Here is a 22,500-nt window from a genome sequence, read left to right as displayed (position 1 = left end):
GATTATGCTGCTACCGATAGTTTATACAGACTTACAATTTTGGTTTAAGGTGGATGTGCGTGATTATTTTCAAATTTTTAATATATTTTCTTCAATTCTAACAGTGTCTGTGCATTAAGTTCTCTATTTAAGATTCTCATTAGCCATTCGTTTTTTAACACTTTCACTGCCATTGATGACTTTGTCAAAATAGGAAAATATAAAGTATCTTTTAAAATCACACAAACTATAACAAGTTGGTATTCATTGAACAGGTTAAACGAGAGCTTTCTATTGAATATCAACAAGCTATGGTTTGTGTGTTCTTGATAGAATTTGTTACATCAGAAGTTTAGTTGAATTCAGCACTATCAGTGAAAGGGTTAATGGACATTTTGTGAGTTCATAGACTTGGTTTTTTAGTTACTAGGAAATATGCGGTATATTCATAAAACTGCATGATATTTAAAGAGTAACGATGTGCTGCTTATGAGCTTTAGTATAATTCACGAAAGTAAGTCCTTGTGCTTAAGAATTTTTTTTTTACATGGATATCATTGCAGATTAATTAGTAAGAGGTTAAATGATGTCTATACTTAATTAATAATCCCTTCTTTTTTCACGAAGACATTATTTTGTATTAAATATGTTTACTGATGTATATTTTTGTTTATTCATTAACATGTATTATCGTATTATCAATAAGTGACGTAAAAGCGCGAACATTGGAACAATATCTTTTTAAATTAATGAATTACTTTTAATCTCTTTAAATAATAATGCATGAGAGGCAATAATGTACAATGTCATTATTTTGTTGAGAAAAATCGGTCGCTGAAGATGTCCATATATTTCATGAATATATATTTTACGCTTACAAAACCATGGAGTTAAATAAAGTTGTAACCTATTCTTAGAAAGAATATAATCGCATATTCCAACGTCGTGCAAATTATATTATTTTTCTCGTTAACTCTCTCTAAACGTCCCCTGAAACTGATTAGTGAAAGTTAAGCAAGTCAATTAAAAAAGTAAAAATAGCAAATTTATATGGAAATTACTATGGTTAGAGTAATACTGTATGTCAATACATATATATATATATATATATATATATATATATATATATATATATATATATATATATATATATATATATATATATATATACATATATATATATGTATATATATATATATATATATATATATATATATATATATATATATATATATATATATATATATATACAGTATATATATGAGGTATATATACGATTTAAAGATATATATATATATATATATATATATATATATATATATATATATATATATATATATATATATATATATATACTGCATATATATGTAAATATACAGTATATATATACACATATATATATATATATATATATATATATATATATATATATATATATTTATACATATATTTATATATATTTATACATATATATCTATATATATATATATATATATATATATATATATATATATATATATATATATTTATACATATATTTATATATATATATATTTATATATATTTATATATATAGTATATATATATATATATATATATATATATATATATATATATATATATATATATATTTACACATATATATATATATACATATATATATATATATATATATATATATATATATATATATATATATATTTATATATATAAATATATATATATATATATATATATATATATATATATATGTGTGTGTGTGTGTATATATATATATACATATATAAAAATAAATATGTATACATATATATATATATATATATATATATATATATATATATATATATATATATATATATATATATATATGTATATATATATATATATATATATATATATATATATATATATATATATATATATATATATATTTATATACATACATATATACACTTAGTGTATGACAAAACTCTAGTTTGCGTGTGCTGCATATGATCTCCAACATCCGGATGTCTCGTTTTGTCATACGTCCGTGCAGTTTATAATAATGAGTGGTCCTTTGTTAAACTAACTAAGATCATGGCTACACATACCTGATACGTTTTCTGTATGCAAAAGCCCTTTACTATTTCCAGATGGTCTTGCACTTGGTTTGAATTTATGATATAACTGTTGTTAATGATGACGTTATTATTATTATTATTATTATTATTATTATTATTATTATTATTATTATTATTATGATAATAAAAATTGTAGATATATGGTAAAGTCATTCTATTTTCTGTCTTTATGAATCGTCGGTGTATTTACATATATTAATATTTATATACATGTATACACATATAGATTATATATATATATATATATATATATATATATATATATATATATATATATATATATATATATATATATATGTAGAGAGAGAGAGAGAGAGAGAGAGAGAGAGAGAGAGAGAGAGAGAGAGAGAGAGATGTGTGTCTTGTAAAATATATATATATATATATATATATATATATATATATATATATATATATATATATATATATATATATATATATATATATATATATGTATATATATTTAATACTTGCATGTTATTACAAAATAGAACGAGGCAAAACATTTATACAATAGAATTAGACTGTAGCTGAAAAGTAGCCTAAAAGGAAATACTCTTGAATTTACAATAACGTCTTTTACAATTTTCTTCTTCAGGGGAAACTGAATTATGGCTGACCAGCAATGTAGGAAAATGTAACATCAAAAAGAAAACAAGTAGGCCTAGTATCAAGTAAAGTCTTATTTTTTCTTCCTTTTTCCTTTGAAATTGTCAATAAGAGTAGAGTGAATTATAATTAATATTATTAATATTGATCCCTGCAGTGCAAGTGTATTTTCAAAGATTACAAATGTAATAAGAATTAAAAAGAAACTGTAACAAAACGAACAATAGATAAGAAAATCAAAAAATAAATAGTATTCAACTACTCGATATACATATATAACAGTGAAAAGCAAAAATTTCTAATCATATTAAAGCATGACAAACGGCATTCGAGAAAATTTAATAAGAAATAGTCACATCATATAAAACTAAGAAATCTTTTGGCAATAAAAAAGAATATAAATAAACAATAAAGAAAAACAGTTATAGCTTATTTGTATATGTAATACAACTGAAGTTACAAGATGGAGAGAAAATATCCGTAGACACTAAAGAAAAATTAACTAAAGGAATATGATAAACGATAACAATTGGAACTGTAAGAAGAGGAAAAAAAATATTATAAAAATAACAGACGCAAAAAAAAAAGAAATTGGAAACACATTGTGAAGATAAAAGAGGGTAAAGGGAAACTCGTAATTCTAGAAAATTCTTGTATTACTTAACAATAAGATAAAGAAAAACAGATGAAAATTTAGGAATATTGTTTAGATGTGTATAAGGAAAAATACAGTTGCATTTGAAAATACATAACAAAAGAAAACTGAAGAAAATATATAAGAAAGAACACAATTCCTTATCGTCTATAAGCGGGGTGTTGGTCTTGACAGCATGGCCTCCTCGAAAGAAAATGCTGATGTCATCGGGAAGTTTAAATTGGACAAGAGGCTTTAGGGGTACATCCTTTTCACATCTTCTTTGTGTGTGTGTGTGTGTGTGTGTGTATGTCTGTGGGTCTGTTCGTAACCCCCAATGGGGTCTGCGTGAGCATTTTTCTTCTTCCTTAGGTTCCTCAAGTGACCGTGGACAATTTTAGATTCAGCTTCGGGATGCACATTTTTCTTCCTTTCCTCACAGTACCTTGCACTAGTTTTTAGATTCTCTCTCTCTCTCTCTCTCTCTCTCTCTCTCTCTCTCTCTCTCTCTCTCTCTCTCTCTCTCTCTCTCTCTCTCTTAAAACAATCCTATGTATATAAACAGAAGGAATCGACATGTTTAGCATAATACAAGATACATATGAACCTCGTATAAAGTATAAATTTTTCATCTCAATTTCAGATATTTCATTACAATTGTTATTGTATTGTGGTTTGCACATGTACTGTGAGGAATGACTCCAAAGGGAGTAGGGATTAGCGTAAAATGGACGACAGAGAACCATGGTGGTTGTAACCAATGGTAATATATTTTAAGGAGTGGTGGTGATGGTCACCTCATCTTCAAAAACCCCAAATAAATAGACACTCACAACAACCAGATGTGTGTGTGTATATATATATATATATATATATATATATATATATATATATATATATATATATATATATATATATATATATATATATATATATATATATATATATATATATATATATGTGTGTGTGTGTGTGTGTGTGTGTGTGTGTTGTGCGTATATCTGTATTTCCAGTATATATATATATATATATATATATATATATATATATATATATATATATATATATATATATATATATTCTTGAAAATTGTACGATGGAAGGAATAAAACAAGTCCATTAAAAATGTTCACTTTAATGAAAGGTTGAACTTCCATGTGAAGTTAAATTTTGAACTGGTTGCTGGTGGGCTTGTTGACGTAGAGAAGGATTTTCCTGTGTCAGAAGTAACTACAGGTATGCTGTCTTCCTTCTCCTACCCTCCTCGCTTTTCAAGAAACCCTGAGGACATAAACGAAATACTATTTTCAAAAGGTAAAGGCAAGTTTTGCTAAATCACTCAATTCGCTAAACTCAGTAGTTAACTTTACAATTAAATTGAATTCTGAGCAATGAAAAATATATAGCCTACATATTCTGCCTCCAATTTAACGTGGCAACCACCTAACCACGAAAGGCCCAATGATCCGAAAACTTCGGCGTAAAGTAAACATAACATAACATTGGCTAATTAAGTAAAAACTGCCTCTAATCCAAAAAAACTTTCATATGGTAACACGCAAAGTTACAACAGTGATAAATTATGAATAGTTTAAATACCAAATCCACAGGGTTTATTAATTGGGAATCGAGCAAGGGAATATTTATACACGATAAACAAATTGACAGGGAATTACTTTAGAAGTAAGCATATCTTTCGTAATGACGTACCTTATCAATTCAATTCCTCGGAAATTTGGCGAAGATAGTGTCCTGATGTTACGACGCTTATGGCTGGTCTCGTCTTGTGCAGGATGGCGGAGAAAAGTGAGTTTACGTTACTCCTCCATTATATGACTGACAACTCTGGATATAATTAACTCCTGTAATATCCAGCCGTCCGTCCAGTACGAAAACCTTCTTTCAACTCTGCTTCTCTCTGCTGGCGATGTTTCCTTTATAATTCGTATTACTGGAAAAAACAAGACCACCAGCAGATAGTTCCGAAAGGGTTGTTTAGTAGTTCACGCTTCAAAGGATTTACCGTCAAAACGAAAATATACAATATGCTGGGTTTCCCTTCAAGCGTAAACTACCATTATTTATAATAATAATAATGCATAAGTTATCACTGGGTAACACAGGTTTACCCAGAAAGAAAATTAATAAACAATGGAATATATGATTTGCTAACCAAATACTGTAGCAACAACTAAAGGAACAACATTAATTAAACATAATTTCCAACACTCCAGGGAAGGAGCTCGGATTTTCTAGGCTTTGAAAATCTGAGGAAGTTCTTAATTTATTCTAGGAGCATATCCTTAGTCCTTAATCCTGAAGCAACGGCAGCTGCTCTCTTTGGATACCTATAATTAGAGTCCACTGCTATAGTTTTCTTGGGTCTCACAGAGGGAGCAATGCCACTAATACAACCTTTATCCCTGAGCAAGGGTATAAGGCTGGTAACATGTCTTTTCACAACTTCACCAGACTTCCCTTTCAAAATCTGAGCATTGGTCACCTCTCCAAGGTCATTCTTTACCACCCCCTTAACAATCCCAAGTGGATAATTTAAGGCCTTAGTATGAGGATCCTTCAGCAAAACAATGTCTCCAGCTTCAATGATTTTATGGGTAACAGGCTTGTATCTGTCAGTCTTATCAACTGCTTGATTTATCAATGTCGTCAAAAATTCAGAATGATAAATTCTAATCAGGTTCTCTCTTACCTTCCTCAGCTTGTTGTAAGTGTCCTCAATTATTCTTGAGGGTGAATCTTTCAAGTCATACTCCCCATCTAATTCAGGATCACACTGCAATTCGGGTATAATGTTAATAGAGGTTAACTCGTAGCCATGTATTAAAATTTCTGGAGTTATTGGGCTAGGTACAGATTCATCAGGCACATCCCTTAAACCATCCTTAAAGGCAATGGGACGACGATTTATAAGATGAGTTGCCTGAGATATAAGAAAGGCCATATCCCTTATGTCTAACACATTTGTTTTAATGGATTTGTTAATTAGATGTTTTACCATTTTTATGCAAATTTCCACTAAAGAACCCATTTGGCTACAACCCTTGTAATAATTTTCAAATTCAATAGGTTTAATTCCATTTTCTTCAAAGTATGATTGAGTATCAGGATCTTTTAAAAAATCTGCAATAACATTAGCCCCGGCAACAAGTTGTGTCCCCAAATCGCTTACTACAAATTGTGGTAAACCATGTTCAAAGGTATGTAGAGTGAATGATCTCAAAAATTCCTTGACTGACAAATCCAAGCATAATTTCAAATTAATGGCCCTTGTATACATACAGCTCATACACAGAATCCAAACCTTCACCTTACTACCCTGTTGCTTTACAAAATATGGTCCAAAATAATCAATATATACATAACTGAAGAGAATCTGGGAAGGATCCATTCTAAACTCCCGGTAAGGGGACTGATTTAACCGAATGGTATGCTCCTTGTACCTTTTACAGATGACACAATCTTTTACCACTCTTTTAACAGCTGAAAAACATTGTGGTATCCAGAACTTCTTGCGTAGCTCATTCAGAACAGAATAATAACCAGCATGCTTGAGTTTTATATGAAGACTCCTGATTATCAGTTCTGTCAAGGAACTTTTGTTAAACAGCAAGATTGGAAAGCAACACCTCTGTTTACCTTTCCACCTGTCAAACTTGCCTTTGACTCTGAGAATTCCATCTTTATCTGGGTAAACATTCAACTGTCTTACCAAATTAGGTATATCCTTAAGAAGTTTAGAATTGGATGCAAAATACTCCAAAACACTAGGAAACTGAATTTTTTGTTCTTTCAATATGATCAACTTCAGAGCTTTCACATAAAATCCTGTATCATTAGATTCAACGGGAACCTTCAGTTTTCTAGCTGTAACTGTAGCTTTCCACTTGGCAAAACACTGAGCAACCCTGGCATGCACTTTAACCATGAGAGAGAAACTAGAGTATCTGTTTGGAGAAACTAGATGCTCAGCAACGTCCTCCCTAAGGTCTTGTGCACAAACATTACTTAAAACATTCTCCTCTTTGAAGTCAAGGGTAGCCCTAGGGTTAGGAACTGTAACTCTCAAAATATCTTGACTGACTATAGACTGGTGGATATCAGGTGTAGGTCCGGAAAAATAGTTTGTATTAATTAACTGTTTATAGGACAAGGTTCTTGTTATGCAGTCTCCAGGATTGGCAGTTCCAGTGATGAAAGTAAAATTAACAGGAAACGTTTCACATAACTTATCTATTTGCTGTAGCCTGTTAAGAACAAATACAGACCTTTTCTGCATCTTATCCAGTTTATAGGAATATGAATTGATCCAAGAAAGAGCTACCAAACTATCAGAGTACAAATCCAAACTTTTTATTGCAATTGGAACGAGGCAATCAGGCCCTCCTAAATCTTTATACAAATCAATTTACAATTCCACACCCAAGCAAATGGCTTGTAACTCCAGGGAAGGGATGGACTTCGTATTAGACTGTCTGTTTATGAGCCTGTTTTTGGCTAACAAAAAATTTGTTTGGCCAGTATCAATGTTCTCTATATACAGAACAGCTCCATATATCATACTGCTAGCATCTACACAAGCAATAAGTCTTTATTGTCCATCTCTTTCCCCAACAAATCTTTGAACAACAATTTCAGGAGTAGAATTAGCTTGCCTTGCAATGCATTTCCATTCTTTTAGCTTTTCAGCAGGTAAAATATCATCCCATCCTAATGACTTATCACACTGTAAACCATGCATAAATAGCCTTGCCCTATTAAATACTGGACCATTGATATTATACAAATCAAAGTTTGAAGCAATGGACTTGAGGATGGACCTCTTCGTACTGGCCGAAGCTTCCAAAACAATGGGAAAAGTTGAAAGGGTATCCAACTCCCTATTCCATTTCAAACCTAAAAGTTTAGCTTCTGTTAGTGTATTTTGATCCCAGTCTGAGTCAATGACTTCTTGAAGTGGCCCATCATTGGTGACAATTTGTTGCAATTCTATCCTATAAGGAGCAAATATATTTGTTAGCCGAGTATAGGCCCATTCCAAGGCATCCGAATTTTTGCAGGTATAAGCTCCATTATCCATATAAAACAACTGATAAAGCAATTTCTTCATATTTTTTACCTCTTGAGTATCATCCTCCACATCCAAAACCAGTATCTTATAAAGACTCAACATCAAAATTGTAGGGCTACATCTTAAACCAAAACTCAATCTAAGATTCTTGTAACCAACTAAGGAAAAATCTTTTTTCTTCACACTTCTAACCCAAAGAAAAAGTAATTTATTCTGATCTGAAGGTATAAGTGCTATTTGATTAAAAGCCTTTTTGAGATCAAAGCAAAATATCTTCGAACCAAATCGTAAGTGAAGTAAGGCTGAACTTAACTTTTGGTTTAACGACGGCCCTGGATGAATTGCCTGGTTATGGCTTACTGTCATGGGTTTTCTAGGGTCAGCCTCAAATGTGTTTGATAGAAATACTACTCTGCATTTTGTAGTCTCTCGATCAAGTTTAAACACCCCCATGTGGGGTAAAAAACTATGTTCAGGATGTTCAGTTAGGTAATGCTTAAGGTTTGGGATCTTTTCAATTATTCCTAAATTTTCTTGTTCTTTAATGACTTCATCCATGAGTTTCAGATGCATCTCCCTTTTGCAAAGCTTCTTTAAATTTGACTTTAACACTGCTTCAGCTAGTTTATAATTTTTACCAAGTAAGTGGGACACCTTACTGTTCCATAGCAGAGGCATTGATATTCTTCCAACCTCATTAACAGTGGCATTGTTAAGTGCATATCTTACTAGAGAGTTATTGAGTTCCACCGATGTCTCATTTTCTTCCTTATCATAATTAAGGATCCTTTTACAGTCATATTCCAACATTTGCTCGGTGGCCCTTTGTAGTGCTTGCTCATTTATGCCCCCGTTCTCATTTAAAACTAGAAAATTAGCTTCTACCACCATTTCCTCATGCTTCAATATAGATTCATCATTAAATTTACCTAATCCAAGGCCAATGGAATCAAGAGAGCCTACATCCAACTGAGCAACATCAGACTTGCAAGTAATTGAAGTTTCAACTGCATTTAAATCAGGAAGGCAATGTAAATTTTTTAACATTGTGTCAACATTACCAAGAAGCATCACTCCAAAGGAAGTTTGAAAGTATACTGAAGGACTATCCTGTCCAAACCTAACTGTTGACGCCATAGTGCAGTGAGCAGAGTTAGTGCCTAGAATGAAATCTATACTATTTAACTCATCCCCATTATTTAGCAACTGTTTATCTGCAAGGGTGTAACCCTTAGCAGAGAAATGGCTTGCCACCCTGAACAAATTAGGCAACTTCAAATTTATATTTATATAAGGTACACATAGGGCCTCCACCTTGCAAATTTCCTGACCAAATTTTAAATTCAGTTCCACAACCTTTGTATTATATGATTTAGCAGAGTTAAAACCATTAACAGTAAGACTCACATTTCTCCTCAAAACTTTAAACTGAATCTTCTTAACCGCTCTATCCGTAATAAAATTACACTGACAGCCCGAGTCTTGTAAACCTCTTATTTGGGTATGGTCCTCTAGCTGACAAGTAAAAGTTGGTAGAGCAGATCTATTACCATAGCACTGAAGAGCATCCACTGAAAATACTACCCCTGTGGAAACCTTTTCAGATTTCTCATTAACTAAATTGGAGTTTTTATTAAGACTTCTAGCATTGACCACCTCTTCTTTTGGGGAATCTTTTTTAATGCAGAGAAAGGTGAAATGCCAGCCATTACAACCTCTGCATTTCTTATGAAGTCTAAACTTGCACAAACCCGCAGAATGAGAGGAACTGGCACACTTAAGGCAACCTCCTATCTCTTTCAGCTTATCCACCTTTGCCTTATTACTATAATAAACTGGGCACTTGAAAACTTGGTGATCATCAGTTGCTCTGTCATAAGCACATAAAGAGCATTTCGCCTTAGTAGGCTGCCCTTCAACATTCACATTAGAGGCTAGATTAACAGTCTCTGAAGTTTTGGGAAACTTCTTAACTTTTGTATAAATTTTCTGAGATGCTATGGCATATCGTTCACATGCTTCAAAAATGTTATCATTAATTTCTGAAAGGGAGGGCCTCGTCTTATTGGTAATATTTACTAGCTGAGATTGGAAGGTGCTGTTCATGCCATTCCAAAAGAAATAGTTCAAAAAATCGTCCACTTCCATTTTCAACAACTTAACAGATTCCATGAAATTTTTCATCTGACCAACGTACGCAAATGGATCTGTTTGGTAAGGCATTTTGATATCTGTCAACTGTTTTATTAACGTAAACTTCTGAAACCTAGGGGATGCTAAAGCAGACCTTAAAATTAATTTTGCATCTTCATATGTCTGTTTGTCTGTTTCAAGTGAATCGAGTAGTATGGATGCACGACCTGACACTTGTTGCTTCAGCAGTAGTAATTTGTCTCTCTGAGTGTACTTGAAGGTTTTAATAACCTCTTCAAATTCAGAGAGAAATTTCTCTATATTTTCTCCCTCTCCACTTTTAAATGCTGGTAAAGGAGCTGTAGGGCTTTTCAAAAGGCTTCTAGCTTCTTCAAGTACAGAATGGGGAGGAACTGAATCTTTTGTAGCCTCAAGGGTAGCTATAAAAAAGTTTATTTTATCCAAGTAGCTCTCACAAGCTTCAAACTCAATATTCAATTTTGATTCATCTTCCTCTTCTGCCCATAATAACTTAGCTATTTTAGAATTATAAACCTTCAGCTCTTCAGCAAATCCATGAAATTTAGAGATAAGATGGCGCCCACGTTGGGCGCCATCTTGAAAATTGTACGATGGAAGGAATAAAACAAGTCCATTAAAAATGTTCACTTTAATGAAAGGTTGAACTTCCATGTGAAGTTAAATTTTGAACTGGTTGCTGGTGGGCTTGTTGACGTAGAGAAGGATTTTCCTGTGTCAGAAGTAACTACAGGTATGCTGTCTTCCTTCTCCTACCCTCCTCGCTTTTCAAGAAACCCTGAGGACATAAACGAAATACTATTTTCAAAAGGTAAAGGCAAGTTTTGCTAAATCACTCAATTCGCTAAACTCAGTAGTTAACTTTACAATTAAATTGAATTCTGAGCAATGAAAAATATATAGCCTACATATTCTGCCTCCAATTTAACGTGGCAACCACCTAACCACGAAAGGCCCAATGATCCGAAAACTTCGGCGTAAAGTAAACATAACATAACATTGGCTAATTAAGTAAAAACTGCCTCTAATCCAAAAAAACTTTCATATGGTAACACGCAAAGTTACAACAGTGATAAATTATGAATAGTTTAAATACCAAATCCACAGGGTTTATTAATTGGGAATCGAGCAAGGGAATATTTATACACGATAAACAAATTGACAGGGAATTACTTTAGAAGTAAGCATATCTTTCGTAATGACGTACCTTATCAATTCAATTCCTCGGAAATTTGGCGAAGATAGTGTCCTGATGTTACGACGCTTATGGCTGGTCTCGTCTTGTGCAGGATGGCGGAGAAAAGTGAGTTTACGTTACTCCTCCATTATATGACTGACAACTCTGGATATAATTAACTCCTGTAATATCCAGCCGTCCGTCCAGTACGAAAACCTTCTTTCAACTCTGCTTCTCTCTGCTGGCGATGTTTCCTTTATAATTCGTATTACTGGAAAAAACAAGACCACCAGCAGATAGTTCCGAAAGGGTTGTTTAGTAGTTCACGCTTCAAAGGATTTACCGTCAAAACGAAAATATACAATATGCTGGGTTTCCCTTCAAGCGTAAACTACCATTATTTATAATAATAATAATGCATAAGTTATCACTGGGTAACACAGGTTTACCCAGAAAGAAAATTAATAAACAATGGAATATATGATTTGCTAACCAAATACTGTAGCAACAACTAAAGGAACAACATTAATTAAACATAATTTCCAACATATATATATATATATATGTATATATATATTATACATATATATATGTATGTATGTATATATATATATATATATATATATATATATATATATATATATATATATATATATATATATATATATATATATATGTGTGTGTGTGTGTGTGTGTGTGTGTGTGTGTGTGTGTGTTTATATATACATATACGCTTCAGTTAAATAAAGCTTGCAGTCTGCCTAATGTCTCAGATTGAGGTCAATAAGCCACTGTGATGACAAAATCTAAAAAAAGAATACCTTCAAATTATGGCTGTTTCCCTCCATATCTAAATTAACCATCTAAATTAGGCGATTGCCCAGACGTGCAAGGCTAGATGAAAGGTTACTCTGATGTCTGAAAAATGTGGAAAATTATTGTCAAAGTTTTTATACAGTCTGAAATCACTAAAGTTTTGCAGCTTTTGGACTTTGTTTACTTGCACTTCTGTTTTCATTTATTGTGTTTATGAATCTTTCGCATGTGCAATACATTGAATTAAAAAAATACCTCAGTATATGTGTATATATATATATATATATATATATATATATATATATATATATATATATATATATATATACATATACATATATATATATATATATATATATATATATATATATATATATATATATATATATACATATATATTTATATATATATATATATATATATATATATATATATATATATATATATATATATATATATATATATATATATATGTGTATATATATACACATATATATGTATATACACATATATATATATATATATATATATGTATATATATATATATATATATATATATATATATATATATATATATATATATATATATATATATATATATGTGTGCTTGAATTTAACTTGAAACAAATACTTTAGCAAGCCATTACCAATGGACAGTTGAAATCTTGAATTTCTGAATATCTTAAAAATGTTATTCTATTTAATTTTCAATAAAAGCTCTTAAACCATTCTATCAGACACCCCCCCCCAAAAAAAAAAAAAAGAAAAAAATACAAAATTAAATAATTAAACCCATAGAAAGATATTCATCTCAAAATCCTGTTAAAACGAAAAGATAACATTTGTAGGACGTACAAGACATCTCCTTTCAACCAGCAATCGCATGACCCATTATCATTGCCCCTCTCCTTTCCCTTGCAGCGTTAAAGAGAATATACATCCAAGCAACTTGTGTTCAAACAAGCCTTTCGGAGTGTTCATATAAACCATGGGCCATAATTAGGAAGGATGATGGTGAGCGAGATAAGGGCCTCTTTCAGTGTCTGAGGGTGGAGTCCCTTTTGGCCAATCAGAACTATAAAAAAAAAATGTTGGTAAGTCTCAGGCACAGTAATGGGAGGTACTGTAGGTTGCAATGTAATAGTACTAGTATTGGAATAGTAGAGGAATGGAATGGAGAAACACCGTATTGGTAATAGGATATAGAAAGGACTAGATATAGTAGATGGCTATATTTTTAACTGAAGGGAAAGATGGGCGAAAAAAAGATAGAAGCCAGTTAACGAACTGACCATGGTAGGGAATAGTTTGGAAAGTTAAGTATTAGTAAGAATGGTGTAAATAGTTGTTTTGACCACAATATTATTTATATAAAGGCACTTTTTTTGTTTTTATTGTCTTCAAGTAATGGGAATGGGGAAAAGTCACGTAGGGTATTACGTGAACGAAAGAATGATATTTGGTGGTAAACGAGGAACAGATGTGTGGTATTTGGAGATCACGAGAAAGCATCTAAGAATAGATGAATAGATATATCGACGATAATAGCAGGAGGAAGTGAAACAAAAGAATAATATTGGAAAGCCAAGTAGTAAAAGTGGTATCAGTCATGAAAGTTAGTGCAGGAGAGGAGTAATAGTGGAAAGGTAGAAAGAAATGATGTAAGGATGAGGAATTATTAAAAGAGGGAACAGGAAGGTTTAATAATTATGTTGGCATGATACTCGAGATTATTACTTGTTTGCTCTTTTTGTTAGTAAATGCAGCTGTGAAAAAACCAACTACAATAACACTGTAAGAATAATTAGGTAGATAAATAAATAAATTCACAGCAAGGTGGTACTGATTAACAGGAGATATATGACAAGTATGCCCAGATTGTCAGAAGATAGGTCTATGTCTCTATTATGAAACTACCAGACTCTCGGGATATCAATTTACAACATATAATTATGTAGTCGAGCAATGCATCTTCGCAGAGTCATTGAGTGTCACAAGATCATAACCCAGAGACTTGCCCTAGCAAAGGGTCAGTTCACTTAGAGGGTCAGATCACTATAACGAGGTTTTCGGGCCATTAAAGGTCAGCTCTCTGTAACGACCAAATCAGATTCAGATGCAGGATGACCATATGGAAGATCGTAAAGTTATACGGTGTGTTGAATGTTTATGATCAGTGGTTTCTTGGATTTTTATTTATATACCGTAGTTAAAACGGTGGAACGTCAGAAGTTCAAACGTAAAGCGAATTTTTTTACGTTGAATAGGCTGATATAAGTCTCTTTTTTATTATCTGTATATTAAAGATCTATTTTAATGCTGTTACTATTTTTTAAATATTTTGTTTTAATTGTTCATTGCTTCTCTTGAAGTCTTATCTATTTAATTTTACCTTTCCTCGATGGACTATTTTTTCCTGTTGAAGCCCTTGTGTTTATAGCATCCTGCTTTTCCTACTAGGGTTGTAACTTGGCTAGTAATGAAATGATAATAATAAACTAGATACCAGTTACGTGTGTTCGTTGAATGTCTGCTCTCATTACCTAATTGATATTATTATTAATATTACAGTATATTGTGAGGACTTTTTCAGTAAACATCTGTAATTACAAAATTACATTTAATATATTTTACGGATATAGGCTACAGCCGATTAACGGATAGTGAAAATATATATATATATATATATATATATATATATATATATATATATATATATATATATATATATATATATATATATATATATATATATATATATATATATATATATATGTGTGTGTGTGTGTGTTTATATATATATATATATATATATATATATATATATATATATATATATATATATATATATGTGTGTGTGTGTTTATATATATATATATATATATATATATATATATATATATATATATATATATATATATATATATATATATATTATATACACATATACAAACACACACACACACACACACACACATATATATATATATATATATATATATATATATATATATATATATATATATATATATATATATATATATATTCGTAATTTTTTAGCTGATAGGAAAAGTGGGTGAAAGAAGAGTGAGGACAGTTAGCTAACCAACAATGATAGGGAATAGTTTGAAAAGTTAAGTATTAGTAAGAATGATGTAAAGTCTAGTTTAACCACAATTTTATTTATATAAAGATACATTTTTCATGGTCTTACTTTTCTTTTAATTTAGCTTTCTGATATTCTCGGCTATGAGCGCAGTATTCTTTCATGCTGAAGTTAATCTTAAACCACATTAAAATGTACTTTATCTAATCAATTGAGAACACTCGTTGGCGTTACCTGACACATATGTTAAGGAGCACTGGCGTCCTCTCACGCGAAATTGCAATGGGGTACGAAATGCATCAAGGGTTGCCTCTCCTGTAATATAAAACTTGAAATATTGAACCTACTTGCTCAAGGAGATCTTTCCTTTACGCTGTCTTATAAGATTAAGATGAATGGCATCTAATTCGCGAGTGGTTTATTTGTTTCGTTGAAATATTTGATTAAATTTCTTAAGTTTCTTTTTTTTTATATTTGGATGTCTGATGTAAATGGCTGAATAAGCTTGCTTCCTGAATGTATTCTGTATAATTACCTTGTAAAATGTCTATCGTTTCAATATGTATATATATTTATATATATATATATATATATATATATATATATATATATATATATATATATATATATATATATATATATATATATATATATATATGTGTATGTATATATATATTTATATATATATATAAATATATATAGATGAATATATATACATATATATATATATATATATATATATATATATATATATATATATATATATATATAGATAGATAAATATATACATACATACACATATATATATATATATATATATATATATATATATATATATATATGTATGTATGTATACATTATATATATATATATATATATATATATATATATATATATATATATATGTATATGTATATATATATATATATGTATACATTATATATATATATATATATATATATATATATATATATATATATATATATATATATATGATTTTATCACTAAGACTCGTGATCTTTATATTTTCAAATACATCACAAATACTCTTCAGTATCGAATTCGTCCCACCGTGTGATATCAGACCCGTAGAGAATTCCCTTTCATGATGAATATTTCTCCCTTGTCATGGATTCGATCCTATGCCCGGTAAAAAGAAAAAGTAAACATTAAGGTGTTAGCCCATTCGTGCTAAAAGTCTGTGTGTGTACGTGTGTGTGTGTGTGTGGATCCTTTATATGCTGGTGTTTTTATATTTATAAGTTAGAGGGACATAGTTCAGTGATTTGATCGGCATCACTTAAGCTTCAAGACATGAAGATTCCGGAGGTGAGAGAAAAGACTGCGTTAGTAATAGGTCAAATTGCGAGCTTTCCTCCAAGACGAAGGATGGTTATGTAAGGAATCATATTGCTTAAGATGTGAAATGTTAATAGAAAAGAACGAAACGAAGAGAACCAGTGATATTGGAATCAATTCGACTACGAGGAGTGAGATAGGTAAAAAGAGACTAGTACTTTAATCTCACTTGTCATTTCGTGCTCGAGGTTTTTGACAACCTCCAGCCGATGCTAGCGACCGAAAGTGTTGTAGCGTCACACTACGATCTCGTGGTTCGTGGAGTAAATAGCAAAAAGTGTATACAAAACCGATCATCTGACATCACCATGGCGGCCAGAAATGTTCTAACTGTTACAGTAATATGTATTCTCAGAATATTACGTGAATTGAAGAATCCTACACCACAGGATGAACAACGCAAATTTTTATTATCTCTTGAGTCTTGTTGGACTCAAGATTGCCAAGCAAGAGCACGTCCTATCTGCAGCAGCCATTTTGTTTGTTTACATTCAAAGTCATGCTCGTAGTTTGTGAACACTGCTTCCCGTCCAATCGGGAAGCCAATATCTCGAGTTAATAAGCTATCGTGTTTTCCATTTTGGGCAGCAACGGCTCGCTGTTGGCTGAATAAAATATCCTAGCGTGATTCCAGCTTAAAAGGTATGATACGAAAAGCCAGCGTATAGCGAGTTCATACCCATATATACAGACATGCTGACAGAGATACTTGCGACTAAGTAGAGATATGAAAGGACAATGAATTTAATGAATGTTTATGATAAACCATGTGTAAAGAAACTACCATTTCTTACTATAGTAAGAAGGGTGAAGAATTAAGCTTGAAAACGAGCATAAAAAGAAAGGATTGACTCTGCCGCTATTAAGATATAAAAGGGTGAAGAGTACAGAATAAGAGTCAACAAGTATAGTTTGTATTTAACAATAATTACCGTTGATGAAAAAGAACACTGATATCACCCTAGAATTTGATTGCTTTTAGATATTTTCAATCATTATGGACATATTTTTTAGATATGGAAGCCATTTTACTAGATCAAAGGAATTCATTGGCGAAAATGGGGTAGTTAAAAGTGCCCATGAAGAATTTGTAATTGGGCTCAGGCACCTAGGAAAAAAAAAAAACGAGAAAGAAAATTAATAAGAAAAGTCTGCCTAACTGAAATTATACATCATTGGCTCAACGTAACAAATAGTTGGTTTTAATCACCCTTATGGTTAAACAGGATTAAGCTCATGTAAGTTTGAATAAAATCAGCTGAATATAGTTCATGAGGAAGAGGTAGGAGAGAGAATTTAGTACGATAGAGATAAGGAAGCATTGATTAACAAAAGCTGTTGTAAATCTAAAGAGCGTTACCTTCCACTCCTGGGGTGAAGGATAAGCCCTCCACAGTGTGGGATTAATAATTTATTATTTATTGTGGATATTGAAGGCTGCGATGAGAGAGAGAGAGAGAGAGAGAGAGAGAGAGAGAGAGAGAGAGAGAGAGAGAGAGAGATACAAGGAATTTGGATGTCTCAAAGACTTTTTAGTCCACCGCGGAGACTCCATTTGCTCTTGGGTAGAGTAATTTGGTTTGAACGTTTAGTGTTTGTATGATCTTGTCTAACTTATTCTTGAGAGAGAGAGAGAGAGAGAGAGAGAGAGAGAGAGAGAGAGAGAGAGAGAGAGAATTAAGGGCAATTACATCTGATGTGCTTTAACAACATGCAAAATTAGACCTAAAGAGAGATCAGATGTCTTGAGCAGACCCGTGTTGAAGTAATTTATGCTAAACCACGATGGAGAAAGAGAGAAACCTGTTAACTTTCTAATTCTTTCCTGATGCTCTCTCTCTCTCTCTCTCTCTCTCTCTCTCTCTCTCTCTCTCTCTCTCTCTCTCTCTCTCTCTCTCACACACACACAAATACACAAATGATGTTGTATACATTCTGTTAAGGCATCATTTCCACTTTTTTTTATGTAAACACCACTTTGCATATATATATATATATATATATATATATATATATATATATATATATATATATATATATATATATATATATATATATATATATATAGTATATATATATATATATATATATATATATATATATATATATATATATATATATATATATAGTATATATATATATGATGAATTTTGCACATTTTTTACGTGTTTTTCATATTCAAATAAGCCATATATATTTTGATATATTAATGTCTGGATTCTCTTAACGACCTCGGGATCAGAGCCCCAGGCGAAATCTCACAAAGACAAGAGCTTGGCTCCGGCCGGGAATCGGACCCTGGTCGGCAAGCTTATATAAGCTTGCCGACCAGGGTTCGATTCCCGGCCGGAGCCAAGCTCTTGTCTTTGTGAGATTTCGCCTGGGACTCTGATCCCGAGGTCGTTAAGAGAATCCAGACATTAATATATCAAAAAATATATGGCTTATTTGAATATATATATATATATATATATATATATATATATATATATATATATATATATAAATATATATATATATATATATATATATATATATGACGCCGTATCTAGTCCAATGCAGGACAAAGGCTTCAAATATGTCAACTCATTTCTGGGGTTTGATCAATTTTCATCTCCACGGTGGTCACTGAGGACTGATGATGGTGGGAGATTTTCGTCTGATCACTAACAGCAAACCAACCTAGTATGGTTGGCCCTAACTATCACAGTTTTACTGATCATGGTGATACCCAAACCTTTTCACCACGTATTATCAAATAATAGACACGCTCACGCTCGCAAATGGCCTGACACATAAACATAATATACACAAAATGAAAAGAGAAAGACTAGCTAAATTTGGATAAAATTTAAAGAGAATAAAAAAATGAAACACCATAAAACTTAAAAATAACGAAAACGGGAGATTATTCATAATAATAAAAAAAAAAAAAAAAACATTCGCAACAACAAATAACTCGTACATTTGTTGATTACGCGCTTCAGCAATTGAACAAAACACGCAGTGTTCAGAGAAAATTACCGGACAGAAAACCCCTAAAATAGAGTAAGCAATGGCTGGTCTGTCTGGACACGAGTGGTAGAAATCAGCGAGAGAAAAAAAAAGAAAAAAAAGTTAATTTGCGGTTTGCAAGGCTTGCTTCTGGCTCTACAACAAAGAGGACTTGGGTTTATAACCTTGTCAGGTTTATTCACGATAAAGGTTGAACGCTTACACAACCAAGCAAAACAAACACGGAAAAGCTCTCACGAAGATGTTTAGCAGAAAGGGCTCACTTTATTCTAATGTTTATAATCTTGTCGACTGTTCTGTCAAACGATAGTGATGTAAGATCGTTGCAATAGGCTGTAATATCGGGGCATTGCATTCATAGTTAAGACGAATGACAAAATACAAATGTGAATTTGAAAATTAATACGTAATATGATACAGTATCCTTTATTTTTTTCTTTTTCCGAAACCGAACACCGTTGAAAAAGGTTAAGTTAATACCCGGTTCTATACCAAGGAATAAAGATAAGAAAATTTATGAAAATAAAAAACTAGGAATTAACTTTAGAGGAACTATAAACATGCCGCGCTGAGGGAAGAAATCTGCAGAAGTTAATTAAAATAAAAAAAAAGAAGGAGGGATAGAAATAATCTTACTGATTTTCACAGAGTAAACGAAGTAAAATGTGACCCCGTGGGTACTTAAAAGCCTCCTTATACCAGCTGGGAGTCTAAGATCAGTGGAACAACATTGTCTGAAAAAACACTTTACGTCAGAGCGAAAGGGAATTGAGAGATGTGGTAAGGGCGGTGAAATTGACCAAAAAGCAGTGTCTCTGAGTCAGTCTTTTGAAGAAGGGGTCCCAAATACTCAGGGTCGTTCCAGTTATGAGAATCATATTCCTAACTGAGGCACATAAGGCGAAAAAAATGTATATTTCAAAATCCACAATTGTTTAGAATTATAGATAGTGGATTGAAAGATGGGATAACTCCGAAATAAGTTTGGAATTATCTGAACTGCTTCTTAAACGTTGAGGTTGCAGACACTACAAGAAACTATCGAGCTGGGACTCGAGCCCAGTCCGGCAGACCGTCAGCCAGGGACGTTTTCAATACGCCACCACAACCCCTTCAAGATTGCCCCCACCTTGCATGAGAAACGAGTCCTTGCTCATAGCAGACCGTCTCTAATCGAGATCAGGCTCAATCAACAAAGGATCTTACGGACGTGAAGTATGAAAGAACTATCCGAATCCGTAAAAAAAAAAAGAAAAAAGAAAAAAAAAAAGTAGTGGACGAGAAAAGATCGATGATAAGAAGGGGATAAGGAGTGAGTGAAAGGTAGAAACCATGAGAAATTTAATTTGAGATTGAGAAGGAAGAAGCAATGTAGTAGTAAGATTCAAATCTTGATTATAGTAAAGATATGAAAAAAAAAAATCATAAGTTAGGATGAATGACATCAAGGTTACCGAAATGCTTCGTTTACCGTTCCTCATGGGTTTTCGTACGATAGTGAAAGTAATGATATGCTAGACTCGCTAGAGCAATACCACATACCGTGTCCATCATGCGTAATTGGCTACATTCAATATACCTTTAAAAAATAAATTTATAAGATTAGTTATGCCGAAAATAAAATTCAATCATTTAATACCTATTTACATCCAGGAAAGTGATAGGAAAAGTATTTGAGGCAATTGTGAAACCTTTAGAATTATATCAGAACTTCTCCATTCTGCACTGATGTCATAAGTATAACATTACTGTACCCCTATTGTAATATGGCTTTTGCTGAAATAGAGATTATTATTATTATTATTATTATTATTATTATTATTATTATTATTATTATTATTATTATTATTATTATTATTATTATTATTAGCTAAGCTATAAACCTAGTTGGAAAAGCAAGATACTATAAGCCCAAGGGCTCCAACATCGAAAATAGCACAAAGAGGGAAGGAAATAAGGGAACAGATAGAATAGTGTGGCCAAGTGTACCCTCAAGCAATGCTCCAATAATAATAATAATAATAATATTAATAATAATAATAATAATAATAATAATAATAATAATAATAATAATAATAATAATAATAATAATAACAAATTTTTAAAAACCTGTAATAATAAATTTCAGACAAATTTTCAGGTCCCTTTTTCCCTATCATGAGATCATCTTTCTCCTGAGATCTTTGTCGTGCAAGGCATTTAAAAAACACTTATCTGGCATCAAATTTCTGTTTTCATTAACACTAAACGGCAGTTATCATCTCATAACACGGATCTCACTTAAGGATATCATGTTTTTGAATTAGCATAATGCAAAGTCATAATATTCTCCGATTTGCGTACACAGAAAAGCTTTCTTGCGAACAGCAAGTAGTGTATCACTGAGTTCCCGCCAATTAGGTTGCAGATTCTTCAACGTTT

At 31.6% G+C, this 22,500-nt stretch overlaps 3 protein-coding genes across 3 annotated transcripts in view; 1 reads left to right on the top strand and 2 right to left on the bottom strand.

Annotated features, from left to right (window-relative positions):
• LOC137643533 (tyrosine-protein kinase Dnt-like) overlaps positions 1-22,500 on the top strand; it is a 138,415-nt gene that overhangs the window by 20,906 nt on the left and 95,009 nt on the right. The gene's annotated exons all lie outside the window — the stretch shown is intronic.
• On the bottom strand, positions 4,466-7,866 carry LOC137643902 (uncharacterized). Its single transcript, XM_068376651.1, has 2 exons — positions 5,056-7,866; positions 4,466-4,626 (listed from the first exon to the last, which is right to left on the bottom strand). Exon 1 carries the CDS (start codon positions 7,640-7,642, stop codon positions 5,630-5,632), a length of 2,013 nt encoding a protein of 670 aa, XP_068232752.1. The 5' UTR covers positions 7,643-7,866; the 3' UTR covers positions 4,466-4,626; positions 5,056-5,629.
• LOC137643738 (uncharacterized) lies at positions 7,948-11,184 on the bottom strand. Its single transcript, XM_068376438.1, has 2 exons — positions 11,173-11,184; positions 7,948-11,128 (listed from the first exon to the last, which is right to left on the bottom strand). The coding sequence occupies exons 1-2, from the start codon at positions 11,182-11,184 to the stop codon at positions 7,955-7,957; spliced, it is 3,186 nt and encodes a 1,061-aa protein (XP_068232539.1). The 3' UTR covers positions 7,948-7,954.

This window comes from Palaemon carinicauda, chromosome 7, assembly GCF_036898095.1.
Source record: "Palaemon carinicauda isolate YSFRI2023 chromosome 7, ASM3689809v2, whole genome shotgun sequence".
Taxonomy (NCBI): Eukaryota; Metazoa; Arthropoda; class Malacostraca; order Decapoda; family Palaemonidae; genus Palaemon; species Palaemon carinicauda.
The sequence above is the reverse complement of the archived record's forward strand: the minus strand, read 5'-3'. Positions and strand labels throughout refer to the sequence as shown.